Genomic DNA, 13,967 nt, shown 5'->3' on the forward strand with positions numbered 1-13,967 from the left:
CAAAATTCATTATGGGTATATTACACAGTGGCTTCAATACAAGTAGAAGAAACACAACTCAGCATTACTGAACATTTTGAACATCGCAACGAGGTGGGGGGAGGGTCCAATCAGTTTGTTCAATTTGCTTAGGATTCTTCAAATATCATTATTGGAAGTAAATGGCCAAGACATAATTGCTTTTCAGAGCAATTTTTCATCCAGAATCTCTCAATTGTCTTCTTAGGTTTAAACCATTTTTGTTGCCCCTGCCTCTGATTACTAACTATTCAGCTGATGTGATTATTTTTGTTGCCCCTGCCTCTGATTGCTAACTATTTAGCTGATGTGGTTAAATTGATATTGTCAGCTGCAATGCGGCTGTTACAAAGACAGCCATCAGAAGGTTTTTGCCACGTGTCCTATTATGTCATTGTGTGCCACATATACACTCCATTGGGATCAGTGTAGGAACATCACTTGCTTCCATGACTAGTGTAACCCTCAGGCATATCTGCCCCCTTTGTGAATGAATGAATGAATAATTTGTTTAGATTCATGTTCTCCACTGTAGATACATTAATAAGAAACATGCCTTGAATCAGCCCCAAACCCATGATGCAGATAAGCATCACCTCTTGGCTCCTCCCCCTTCTGCTTTCTTCAGTGCCTGGAACACTAATCAAACACAGATCAGCTTATCATTGTAAAGCCTCACCTCTGCATGCCAGAGAGACAGCATATTTTTAAGTATTTCAAAAATGCTGCTCACTCTGGAGCTAGAGGTCAGGAAGACACAAAAAATATTTTTATAACTGGCTTAACCCATTTGGTAAAGAGATTTTAATATCAAATACTTGCTGACACAAAAGAGGAAAAAAAAGAGAAAAGTGGTCCATTATTTTATACAAAACTGTTGCCTGTACAATCCACTAACTTGCACATGGGCTTTTGCTTTAGCAACTTCTACCTTTGTAAAATCTTAGAATGTATAACTATAACTACTCTATGTGTATAAATGTAAATAGAAATATAACTACTCAGTGTTTAACTGGAACTACGTATAATGCAATATAAACAAATGGAGCTTGTCTTCCTGGCCCCACTGAAAATGGATACTGCCCAGTCCGACTTTCCCAATTAACACACATAAATAAATAAATATTGCATGCATTACATTCTCATTAGTCTCTGTGCCAAAAGAGACAATATGCCCAAGGTGGCCCCTTCAGAAAGTGATCCTTCCATATGCTCATTGATTCAAAGTATATCACATTTATGACTTCAAGTTACTAACAAACTTGAAAGCTATAATTCATTTATACTTTGTATTCAGCAGCCCTCCATGTTTTCCAGTCTCACACCTTGTTTTCTTACTATGCAGGTGTATGTGCCTGCTTAGGTTTGTCTCCTGGGGTAGGTACGTTTTCAGCTCACTGTGGCTGCCTCAACAAGTACCTCACCAGCTTCTTTCTAGTCTATGTTCTGACTACTGATCTTGTGTGAATGTTCACTTATCACGTTATTTTTGGAAGTTAATTGGTAGCTTTGAGTTACTGTCTCACTGTAACTAGAATTATTATTTACATATGACTTGTTTTGCTAGTTGATGCATTTGCACTTGAAATATTGTATTCATTTTAGTTCTTTAGTGCTGAAGCCTTTGTTCTTGACTTTCCTTATATATTGGTTGCATCCTAGCTGGTTAACCAATAAATAACTTCAACAAATGAAAGTAAATTATTTCTTATAAGCATCCAGTTTGTGAATCTTTTCTTAAAACGCTACTCTTACAATCAATTAAAGTTTTTTCCGTGGTCTTGCAAGATATCATATCACATACCTATTCCCTTTTTATAGGTACAGATATCTAGTTTTTATTTATTACTTTTTATTTATTTTACATTTGTTTACCGGGCTGGTCCAGCTGGATACAAGTCCATTTTCAGCAGAGGCCCGGGGAGAAAAGCTCCAAATACAGACATTAAAATCAGTCTTTACAAATTTAGTAGTTAAATTGAGGAAAAAAAATAAAATAAGTAACGTAGTATTAGCATGTTCTTACAGAAGCAACAATTAGAAATTAAATACAGACTAAGGGAGTACAAATTATGCATGAGAATAGAAAGATTTAGTGTAAGATTTGTTTGAAGGAGAGCAGAGAGTACTAATAGGACACTGAAAACTAGTCAGGGTTAGTACATGGGCAGAGCCAGGGAGTTTTGACTAGATTACTATACATAAAATAGAGGTTCAAAGAGAGCTCAATAAGAAAGAGCACAACACAAGTCATTCAGTGCTACCGACAGTCTAGAAAAAGGCTAACATCTGCAGCCGTCAAAGAGTTCTTCTTCTGGCCGAACCTTAGCACAGTGACTTGCTCATGCTACTAGAGACCCGTGTCTGGGAATGGACTTGAAGGTGTATCTTTTCAGTGTGGAAGAACAGGGGGGGCAGAAGCCAGGAGTACAGGGGATGAGAACACAATAACAATAAGCACTTGCACAAATGTGTTTGAAATCACGTAATGCCTGTTCCTTAATATCAATGAATGGGAGGGGGTGCATGCATGTGTGGCCAGAGCTGTTGTGAGTTTGAAGGTACAGTCAAGGGACTGTTTGTTAGGTCTGCTCTTGGGATACTCACAGCATGGCGTTGGATTTTGCATCACTGTGAGTCTCTGACACAGGAAATCCAAAAGGCAGTACTTAGATAACCAACTTTGGGAGGCTGCAAGCATGGTACAGTAACACTCGCAAGTTCACAACAAACACAAAAAACCTTTTTTTGTGCAGCACTGCAATCCTTTAAAATTTACCCTAGTATTGGTTTGAAGGTTAATTTTTTGGATGCCACCATAGAATGGGACATCATGGGACAAAGGTTTTGCAGTAGGATTCATCGTAAAAATACTCTCACCAACAGTTATTTACATTATACTTGTTTACACCCACAGTTTATGAAGGATAATATACCCAAGGGGCAGTTCATTAGGGCGAGCCATATGACCAGTAAACATTCACATTTTTTTAGAAGAAATTGAATTTATTATACGGTTATTTATGGATAGGGGGTATAAAGAAGATCATTTGAGAATGACAGCTGGGATAGTAACAGAAGAATGACACACTATCCAGCCATACTCACAGTTCCATTTAACAGTTTAAACAACAAGAATAAGAGAAAAGACAGACTTGATAAAAGTGTCTACTGCAATTTGAACATAACAGTGGACAGCCAACTTATCAAAAACATAATACAAGATAATTGGAAAATACTTGAGGGAAACCAGGATCTCTATATGACAGTGGGCTCATGCCCACAATTTGTGTATAGGAACTATCACAATTTAAAATTATTGTTTGAAAATGATAAAGTTTCATCTAGAGATGCAATAAACAATACTAATAGACCCCCAGGCATCTACAAATGTGGTAGCTGTAATATGTGTAGGTATATTTTAGAAGGGCCATTTATTAATTTGGCACATTTACTGTATACCATTAGAGTACTGGGACATTTTAATTGTAAAGACAGAGGGTTAATTTATATAGGGGTTTGTTCCTATTGTACTGCTTTTTATATAGGGATGACCATGCAAACATTATGTGCAAGGATCAGGGAACATTATTATAACATAAAAAGGAAAGACATTAAGAATGCCTTTTACAAGCACACTTTAAAATGTCCCCATTACAATAAGTTTTTGTTCTCAGTTTTGGAACAAGGGGTTTATCTCTTGAGGGGCGGAGACTTCAAGACAATTATTTATTTTATTTATTTAACATTTGTTGACCGGGAATGTCCGACTAGGTTTCACAGAGCCTGTTTTCAGTGGAGGCCCTGGGAGAAATGTTCCAGATGCATGTCTTTGGAATGTGGGAGGAAACCGGAGTACCTGGAGGAAACCCACGCGAACACATGGAGAACATGCAAACTTCACACAATTAGAGCAAAGAGAAGCATTATGGCAAATCAGGTTAAATTCTGATAAAGAACCTGGTTTAAATGATGTAATTAACATAAAATGTTATTTAAAAAATCTTAGAGTGTATTTATGTAAGTAACACATTTTGTATTAATAATGCATGTGTATTTTAACAAGCAATGATGTCATAATTGAGTTTTTTATTGGTTTATAGTAGTATTTAAACTTTGTGTGCTGGTGGATTTTTGTTTTTAATTTTTCTGATGAAGTCTTCGATGAAAGTGGAAAATAAACGATAGTTTATGCTAAAAATACTGCTGATGCTTGCTTTTGGCCGTTTTTCCACTTTCTCTACAATGTATTTTATGGCTTCCTAACTTCTGATTGATGCATGGAACATCTAACAGCATTTAATCATGCAGAAGCAATCGAACATCCTTTTCAGTGACCATAAAAGATAACAAGAAAAAAAGTATTGAAAACAGCAAGGCTGCACCTGAGTGTATATTGCAGTAGCTAAGTTAGACTTCTGCAACTATAGCAACTGCTGCTGCTTGTTGGTTTAGTGATCTCAGTAGAAGACACTGGAAACTGTTGTCAGTGGTTTAGCTCGTGACAAACATTTTTTGTCAGTTTTGCCTTCAGATATAAAATGATCACAGTATTGAGATTTTACATGTTGCTTACAGGACTTTGAATATGACACACTGTCCTGGTAATGGTTATTTGTCTATGGGCACATTGTACTTTGTCTATGGTACTTTTCATAAGGGACTTTGTTCTGCTATTGGTTACTTTTGGGGAGCTGCTGCCGCTTCCTTATTTCTGTGTGAATTTATTTATTTGAGAAGTATGTACTTACTGTACTGATATGTATTGTCTTTATCCATTCTTGTACAGTGTATTGACTTGATGTTGATGTAATCGTTAACTCGATTAAATACTGATGACAGCATTCATCTCCTTGTTTACAATTAAATGTGTTCAAGATTCCATGTGCTGATTTGACGTTAGGTTACTGCATTTTATATGTACACACACACACACACACACACACACACACACACACACACACACACACACACACACACATACACACATATACACACATAGGAGTCTGATAAAAAACCTATAACTAGGGAATGAGTGAAAAAGCCATGAGTCATGACCCACGTTTCCCATTGGTCAAACTATGCCTCAAATAATCTATGATTTTCATGCTATGGGGGAAGGGGCAGGGGTTCTTGAAGGCAAAACTATTTGCTTTAGTGAGGCTATGCCCTTTGAGGATAGCCCATCACATGCCATAAACAAGACGAGGAAAAACAAAAAAAACAAACAAGAAAAAAAATCTCCTGATGGCTGCCTACATAATAACCCCTCTTAGTGAGTTCCCATCCAGCAATGACAACCCATGGGCTGACTGACTGGCAGAGGGTCTTACAGTCATCAGGCAGTGGTGACAAAAGACACAAAACAAGTACACAGCATACGTTCTTCTTTATTTTCATTCATTCTTTCTTTTACTCTTAGTTTAATGTGGGTCTCTGGTTGTTTTAGATGGGTTAGAGTATTTGAGGGTTGTGTAGACTGTTTAGGAATTTGTGTGTGTGTGTGTGTTTTTCATGTCTGCATCTAGAGGGATGCAGTCAATCTACTAACTGCCATTTCTTTGACTGCCAATAGATTGGAGATTCAGTGACAGAGGAGTTTTCCCTTTTCTCCATTCTTCTGCAACCTCAGAGTAGGTGTATATAATTTGGGGGCAGGGGTTCAAGTGGGCCTTGCCCCCCCTGCAAAAAATGTCCTTGAGAATTGCCAAAAGGTGTTTCAGCATCATTTATCAATCTGTCGGCATTTAAAGAAATGGCAGTCAATAGACTGACATGAACCCCATCTAGAAGGGGAGTGAAACTAGTATTGAACAATACCCTACCATCGCCAAGAGTGATGCAATACAAACAAAACATAATTGAGTTTACTTATTGGCTTAACTACTGATGTCATTCCAGAGAAATCCAATATATATCAGCTTAGAATGAGATGGTCGACCACCCTTGCTGCATTGTTAGGGATGGTATACATCTCTCTCGTCATGGCTTACGCATTTTGGCTAAGACATTTTCTTCCCCGTAGTACCTTTTTTGGATGAGGACAGGCTCCTTAAATTACCCACATAGCCAGATACAATCAAAATCATACAACAGTAATACTGATCTATGTAAAAAGCCTAAACAAAGTATTGCACTCTTTACAAGCATTCCTAACCCTTGAAAATATTGATATATGTGTAATTACTGAAACATGCTTTAAGAACAGCAAAAGCATCCCTTCAGTTCAGAGTTTTAATGTCTATCACTCTTTCAAACCCAATGCCAAATCTGACATTGTAGCTGGTGGGGACGTATCTATGTTCCTAATAAACCATTTCACCTCCAGACTTGTAATGCAGGACTATGACCTAGGACTCCTCCACATTCTTCTTATGATAAACAAAATTCAGTACCACATTGTAGACAACTGTAGTACCCATCTATGATAACAGTAGATCATAAGACATAAACACAGTGCCAGAGTTAAGAACAAACCCATTTGGTGGAACCCCATTATCAACAAACTATACAGTAAGACCAAAAAAACTGCCTGCGCATAAAAGCAAACTTAATACCCCATCAGCTCAGAATGGTCAACAAAGAACCTAAAAACAAAAGCAAATCCTCCAGTAGCAAGTATGAGCTGTGAATTACCACGCATTGTAACGATAACCATAAAGCCTTCTTCAGCTATGCCAGGAAGCTAAGAAATAATAAACATTAATATTAATATAAAATATCATCATACATTCATCCCCTGAGGATATTGCCAACATATTAGTTTGACAAATTCAACTTTGACTGAACCCCCTATTCCCCCAAATTACTGGCAGCATATTAGCATGTCTATGCCATATCCAACCCAACTACTAAAAACATCATTCTACCCATTAATAATCTTCACCTACTCCTACTTTCCATCCTGTCCTCCTACCACACTCTGCTTCATAACCACATCCCATCCCCTTGGCAAACTGATTCCACAGCCAACACCACCAAACTAAAACACTTCCCTATATTGCCATGTGACCTTACCTCCCCCCTACCCTTCTCTTACTCACGCATTAAAATGAAAATCAAAACTAGCCCCCTCTCTTCTCAAAGACAAGCTAAAATAATTCACAAATTGACCAAACTTTATCTTCACCTACTCCATTAACTCACTTGCAGTGGTGATATACATCCCAATCCAGGACCCAAAACATCAATCAGTCCAAACTTAAATCAGCTAAATCCCCTACACCACAGACCTATCTCAGCTCTCCTCTTCTTAAACATTAATGTAAGAAGTATACTTAACAAAATTCATGACATTCATGCCCTACTAGCTCTATACAAACCAGATATCACTGTGTTAACTGAAACATGGCTCAAACCACATCACAATAATGTGATTACTGCCCCGGGTTACAACATTATCCGAAGAGACAGATCAGAGAAAAAGGGCGGAGGAGTTGCAATATTATTCCAAAATCATCTTGCCTTAGAACAACTAGATTACAATACCCATGAATTCAAAGATGTAGAACTAATTCTTGCCAAATTAAAAATAAGTTCCAACAAACATATAATTATTGCAGGTGGCTATATACCACCAGGCAGTAACATCACTGTAATGGAAACCCTGCTTAATTGGACCTCCAACTCCCTTCAACATGAAACCATACTAATAGGAGACTTCAATAGTGACTGGTTTCACTGCTCCAGCCATAACCCCTCTGCCTTCATAAACCTCCACAGGTTTACCCAAACTATAACCACCCCCACTCGAATTGACAAAACTTCCAAACGCCAGTCCATCTTAGACTGGATCCTGGTATCTAACCTTGCTCTTGCACAGCAATCTGGTTGTCTTCCAGATACCCTAAGTGACAATCATCCAACCTACCTAATTAGGAACAGATCCCAAACCATCAACCAATCTATCATCAGAGTAGTTAGAAACAAAAATACCTTTATAGCTACTGATCTCATCAATAACCTAAAAAGCTGTAACTGGACCCCCCTAAAACATCTACCTCTAGACGATGCCATTGAGTACTTTAACACAACCTTCATAAAAATCTTAAACCATCATGCACCCCCTAGAACCATTAGAATAAAAACTAACTATGCCCCATGGCTAAGAAAATATGCTAAAACTATAATGAAAGAAAGGGACAAGGTCTGGATTCAATATCAGAAAAACAAAACCACTACTTTGAGACAAAACTATGTAGAGCTCCGTAACAAAGCCAAAAATCAAATCAAACTAGACAAATCCAGCTACTATACAAGCATGCAAGAAAAATATGCTCACAACCCACAAAAATTCTGGGCCTCAATAAATGAAATACTGCATCCAGGAAAGTCCATGACTCCAACCCCTATGCTTCCAGATAACCATGAAAACATTCCTCCTCAGTTTAACAAATTCTTTACCGAAACAGTCCAGACCCTTGCCAATGCCCAAAATAGTACTAACAGCCCCACACCAATAACTACCCCAACCCACCCCAATATGCAAAACAATAGCCCCAATTTTCACCTCCACTCTGTATCCACCAAATCAATATCTAAACTCCTTAGTAAACTTAAACCAAGTACTCTAGCAGCTGATAAGCTGCCAGCAGACTTCCTTCGGATCTCAGCTGAAGCTATAGCCTATCCTGTCTCTAGTCTCATAAACAGATCTCTCACAGAATACAAAGTCCCCACCTCATGGAAAACATCATATATAATTCCACTGCACAAAGGAGGCAACTCCTTAGAGCTCACCAACTGTCACCCAATAGCAATCCTATCACCTTTATCCAAAATATTAGAAAGAGTTGTTCATACTCCACTAATACAGTACTTCCAGAATAACAACCTACTCTCCATATCCCAGCATAGCTTTAGACCTTCCCATAGCACCACAACAGCACTACTATCATTCACCACATAGTTAACTACCACAGAAACAAGAGTCTATTTGTTTCTTCCATATTCTTAGACCTATCAAAAGCCTTTGACATGGTAAACCACAGTCTGCTTCTTGATACCCCATCCACCCTAAATATAGGCCCCTCCTCTATATCATGTTTCAACAGCTACTTATCTGCCTGTCAGCAAGCAGTCCTATGGCAGGACCAATTGTCCCCCCTGTTACCAGTAACCATAGGAGTCCCTCAAGGATCCATCCTTGGCCCACTACTGTTCTATTTACAAATCAGATCTCTTCATCCTCTCCCACTGCCTCAATAGTACAATATGCAGATGAAACTACCACCACCTACCCTTAGTGAACTGCAAACCCTTACCCAAAATAACTTCACCCTAGCCGAAACTTGGTTCACTAACATCAAACTTCTTCTTAATCCCAAAAAAAAACAAACTAATTATTTTCAGCCCTGGCAGAACTCCTCCCCTAAATAATAATTTCACCATTAGCTCCAAAGAAAACATTCAAATCAGTCCAACCACACACACTAAACTGCTAGGCGTAGAAATAGACAGTAACCTGAGCATCAACATCCACATAGCACAAACTATTAAGAAAGTTAATAAAAAACTTGGTCTCCTCTACAGGAACAAACAGTTTATGACAAAACGTACCAAAGTAACCATCGCAAGGACTCATCATCTATCCACCCTCCTCTATCCCTCTCCCATCTTAACCAGTCTCCGCAAAACTGATCTAAATAAAATGGAATCTTGCTACAACAAGATTGCCAAGTTTGTTACTGCAGCCTCATACAGGTCCCACCACTGCCTATCCCTTAGGCAACTCAACTGGCTTGAGTTGCCTCATATACTTCTACTCAATCAACTCTCTATAGCGCACAAACTCTACTACCTTCCTGAAATAACTCCTGCACTTCAGCACCTAATTCAGCCCCACATTCCCTCTAGAGCCTTAAGATCTAGTAACCAGAACCTCATAACTGTCATCAAACTTAAAAACGAAGCGGTAAGTCCCTCTTTGCCAGCACCATTGCCAAAACCTGGAAGACACTACCAAGCCAAATAACTTCTACCACCTCCTTTAGTCAATTCAAAAAACTCCTGAAAACCCACTTTCTAATTCTACCACCTCCTTTAGTCAATTCAAAAAACTCCTGAAAACCCACTTTCTAAGTAACTGGCTATGCTCCTGCCACTCATCAGGCTAATCCATACCAAGAGAATTTGCCAGGGTACAGCTATGCACAAACAGTTTCTCCCCTGAAAGCTTCCAAACCCATATACATTTACTTTACAAAACATATAACTGCAAAAGAGAAAAAAAATGTACCTCTGATTGTCTACTGTAAGAAATGTTAATCACTAGCATGATGTCCTGTTGTGTGTATATATGCTATATGTAAGTTTGTTAATCACCAGTATGTTGTCCTGATGTGTATATATGCCATGTGTATGTATGTTCTACTTCTTTTTACTCTCATGTAATGTATTGTAATATGGAGCTTTTCTCCCTGGGCCTCTGCTGAAAATGGACCTGTGTCCAGTCGGACTATCCCGGTAAACAAATGTAAAATAAATAAATAAATAATAAAATCACCTCTGAGTAAGGCATAAGAGCTCACAGCAGCTCTAAAAACACTAGAATCAGCCCTGACAGTGTGCCAGGTTGCCTTCTTGCCAGCACCAAACAATGCCTGTCTTGACTCCTAGTTACATCCATTCAGTCTCAGCTTCTCCACTGCATTTGTGCCAGTAGTTGTAAGAACTATAATCATCCCACTGCACAGAGGGGGGCCCACAACTGCCCCAGACAATAAATTCGGTAAATTGGTTCAGAAGGCATACCTCAACTTAATCAAATTCTTCAGTACCATTCCAAACTCAGGAATTATTTATAAAATAATCCTGTTAAATGTAAAGCCTTTTGTTACCCACTGGCTATCAAATTTGCTGATTGACAGAACCAAGTCTGTTAGTTTGGCAGACATACTATCAACTAAAAATGTAGTTACCAGCCATGTCCCTCGGGGATCAGTTCTCGAACCACTGCTGTTTGGTATTTACTTCTCTGATGTTAAAAAAGACACCAAAGGCATATAACTTATGAAGTCTGCAAACTCAGCACTGTCATAAATACCCAAATGACCAATGTATTCTCCAGGAAGGTCTAACTCATGCTAAGTGTTGCTTGGATCACTGCCTCAAACTAAATGCCAAACAGTGCAGTACTGTGTCCTTTTGCAAACCTGTGCACCCTTGTTCCTATCATATAAGTGACACACCCTGCAAAAAAATAAAATCTTCTCAGTCATTACGGACTTTGACATCTTCAATGAGAATGAACAATCCTTTGACCACCATGTGACCACTGTTGTAAGGAAATCCTTTTATACAGCCAGACTAATCACCAGGGGCATATCTTCTAAATCCAAGGAGGTCATTGTCTTTTCTACTCCGTCCTTATCAGATCAATAACAGAACATAAAGTCCCCTTTACCATGTACTTGACTAGTCGTTTGACCAAGCTCGACTTGTAGAAAGTATCAGTTGTTACATGTGGTGATCTCCACTGGGAAATGTGATCTCTAATACTGACAGGCAATGTTTTTTGATGTACTGGTCAAAAATTCATTGGGAAACCAACAGATGTACAACTGCTGTTGAGATACAATGTGACAGCAAAAAATCCAGAGAACATGCTAGATTAACTACTGTCACTGGGAGTTATAAGTGAGAGACTGACAGTCTTCTGGTATGAAATCAGTGGGTACAGTGTAGGGGATAACCATGATGTGTCTTTTTGTTGTAAAAAACAGTGAAATATAATATTCTATAATCTACATATTTCAGGTATTTGTAATTATTCATATATTTGTTGAGACGTTTTCTAATGTAGTCTATGTTCATTTCAGTATCAGAGATGTTGACAAAAATCAGGAAGCCAAGGCTAAGCTTTACTTCACTCCAAAGCAGTCTGGGATGAGGAAGCTGGTAGTAGAATTTAACAGCAACAAACTGCAGAATGTGAAAGGATACAGGAATGTGATCATTGCTCCTGTTCGAAGATGAGTCTGTTACCAAGAGCCAAACTAGAAGAGATCCGTACCTCGAATATGTACTTCTGTCATCAGATCTGTTTACCACTGGGCAAATGCATCTTGAGAAGAAAATGTATTAGGATTGAATGTCTTGATAATTATGATATCTGCTTATAAAGAGAAAGATTGATTGACACTAAAGTTTATCAGATAGTGAAGGTCCGGAATTTGCTTTTTTAAGTTAGTTTTAGTACACATTAAAGCTACTTTTTCTTGTAAACAGTTTTTACTTCCTTGTTAATGTTTCAGATGCCACCACTGTCATAGCAATTCAGTATAGCTTTCCATGGACTTTTGTCCAGTTTTGCTTGTGCTCAGCTAAGTGCAGAAAGAGATTGTAGGAATAATCTGTCTTCTGTAAAGAACATACTGCTTTGAATGCTAGACTGCAGTAGTTTGGACTGCCAGCCTTGTGAAGAACTGCACTTTATCTTTGTTTTTTTGCTGCTGATTTTCATGCTGGAGTACTGTGGGACACAGGGGTATCCAGGCAGATATAGCACAATGTTTTTCTTCCTCTCCACTTGTGCACTTTAGATTATTTGGCACCCTCACTGGTTTTCCATTACTCTGTTCATTCATTCTCACATGTAATGCTTATTAAAAGGTAGAGAACTTTCTTATCTGGATGATGTCTGTCCTGATCACAGCATTCTCTAGGCAAAATATTTTTGTCCCATGTCCTGTGCTTTCCTACACAACTGAGCATGACTGACATACAGAAATATAGAGCCTGGGAAACATACATGTTCACACATATGCCGACTCCAAATCTTGTTGCTACCATCTTGTTTACTCCTATACAGTCTGTGCCCCCAGCCTCTGCTAGGAAAGAAAAAGTGGCAGAAAAATGTTCTTATGCCCCCTACCCTGGAGATAAATGAGTGAGACTGATTACCTGGCCTGCTCCCTGTCATGCCAGTCCTCTGACACAAGGGATGCAGGTCAGACAAAGGCCAAAACCCTAAACAGAGCTCTGCCACTGTAGCAGTGTAATGAAGCCTCTGGGTTAGCACTGTCACTAGCCACAATGCAACTAGTGTACCAGCTCTACTGAGCAGTTTTATTCTATAGTTCATAGGTAGGTCAAGATTTTTTTTTTTTTTAATCTTAAGTATTTCTACAGGTGCCAGTACTAAAGCTGCTGTAAGTCTAACTATGTTGACAAAGTAATAATTTAGTCATAACTGTAATTGGTGACTTTTTAAACACTACATCCTCTGTTTGTAAAGAGTAAATTGTGCAATGAATGCATATTCAAATAAATATTTATGCACAGATCCGCTTGTTGTAATTTTCTTCCTTAGTTTTAAAATGACAGTATGTTTTATAACTTTGAATTGTCTTCAGTGTTCCCTTAATTATTTATTGATTACCTTTTCTGTTTGTACACTTACACATTGAGATGGAATGTAACAAGAAACTACAGCAATGCCTGCTTTGCTAGCCAGATAAAACAGTATCATAAATGCCAGTTCTAAGCAGTGGCATTCTCACCTAATGTAGGAATGGGAAATGACAGAAATATGTCAAGCCAAGCTAAAGAATGCTAAATGCACATACATTCTAGAAACAAAGAAGTAACATTTAACTGAAAGTGGGTGGGTTACGTATTATGACACTAATACGACAGAAGTAACTGTAATCTGCCTTGGTTATTAGAATATTGCAAAATGATAATTGTTTACTGTTTAAGTGTTTCTAATATAGTTGGAGGCAGTGGAAATTAATTCAAGGTGTTTCAGACATGTTAACAATTAGCAGCCAGCAAGTAAAATGTTACAAACCTACATTATATCCGGAGCTTCCCAGAAACATGCTAATGATACTGGTTCTGACACTGAGGAGAATCTGTTGACTACAGATGGAGAGAAAATGATGTGGAAACAAAAAAGGGATGGTAGTAAATGAAGAAAGACCAGTGGTAACAGAGACTGTGAGGGA

At 38.3% G+C, this 13,967-nt stretch overlaps 1 protein-coding gene across 1 annotated transcript in view; it reads left to right on the forward strand.

Annotated features, from left to right (window-relative positions):
• The window catches only part of TGM2 (transglutaminase 2), a 596,777-nt gene extending 583,474 nt beyond the window's left edge, over positions 1-13,303 (forward strand). Inside the window, exon 13 of the mRNA XM_044090196.1 lies at positions 11,838-13,303. Coding sequence (XP_043946131.1) covers positions 11,838-11,994 — 157 coding nt within the window. The 3' untranslated portion in view covers positions 11,995-13,303. The remainder of the gene's footprint in view (positions 1-11,837) is intronic.
• The last annotated feature ends 664 nt before the right edge of the window (positions 13,304-13,967 follow it).

The sequence above is a fragment of the Protopterus annectens genome, chromosome 12.part0 (assembly GCF_019279795.1).
Source record: "Protopterus annectens isolate FY-2018-M chromosome 12.part0, PAN1.0, whole genome shotgun sequence".
Lineage (NCBI taxonomy): Eukaryota > Metazoa > Chordata > Ceratodontiformes > Protopteridae > Protopterus > Protopterus annectens.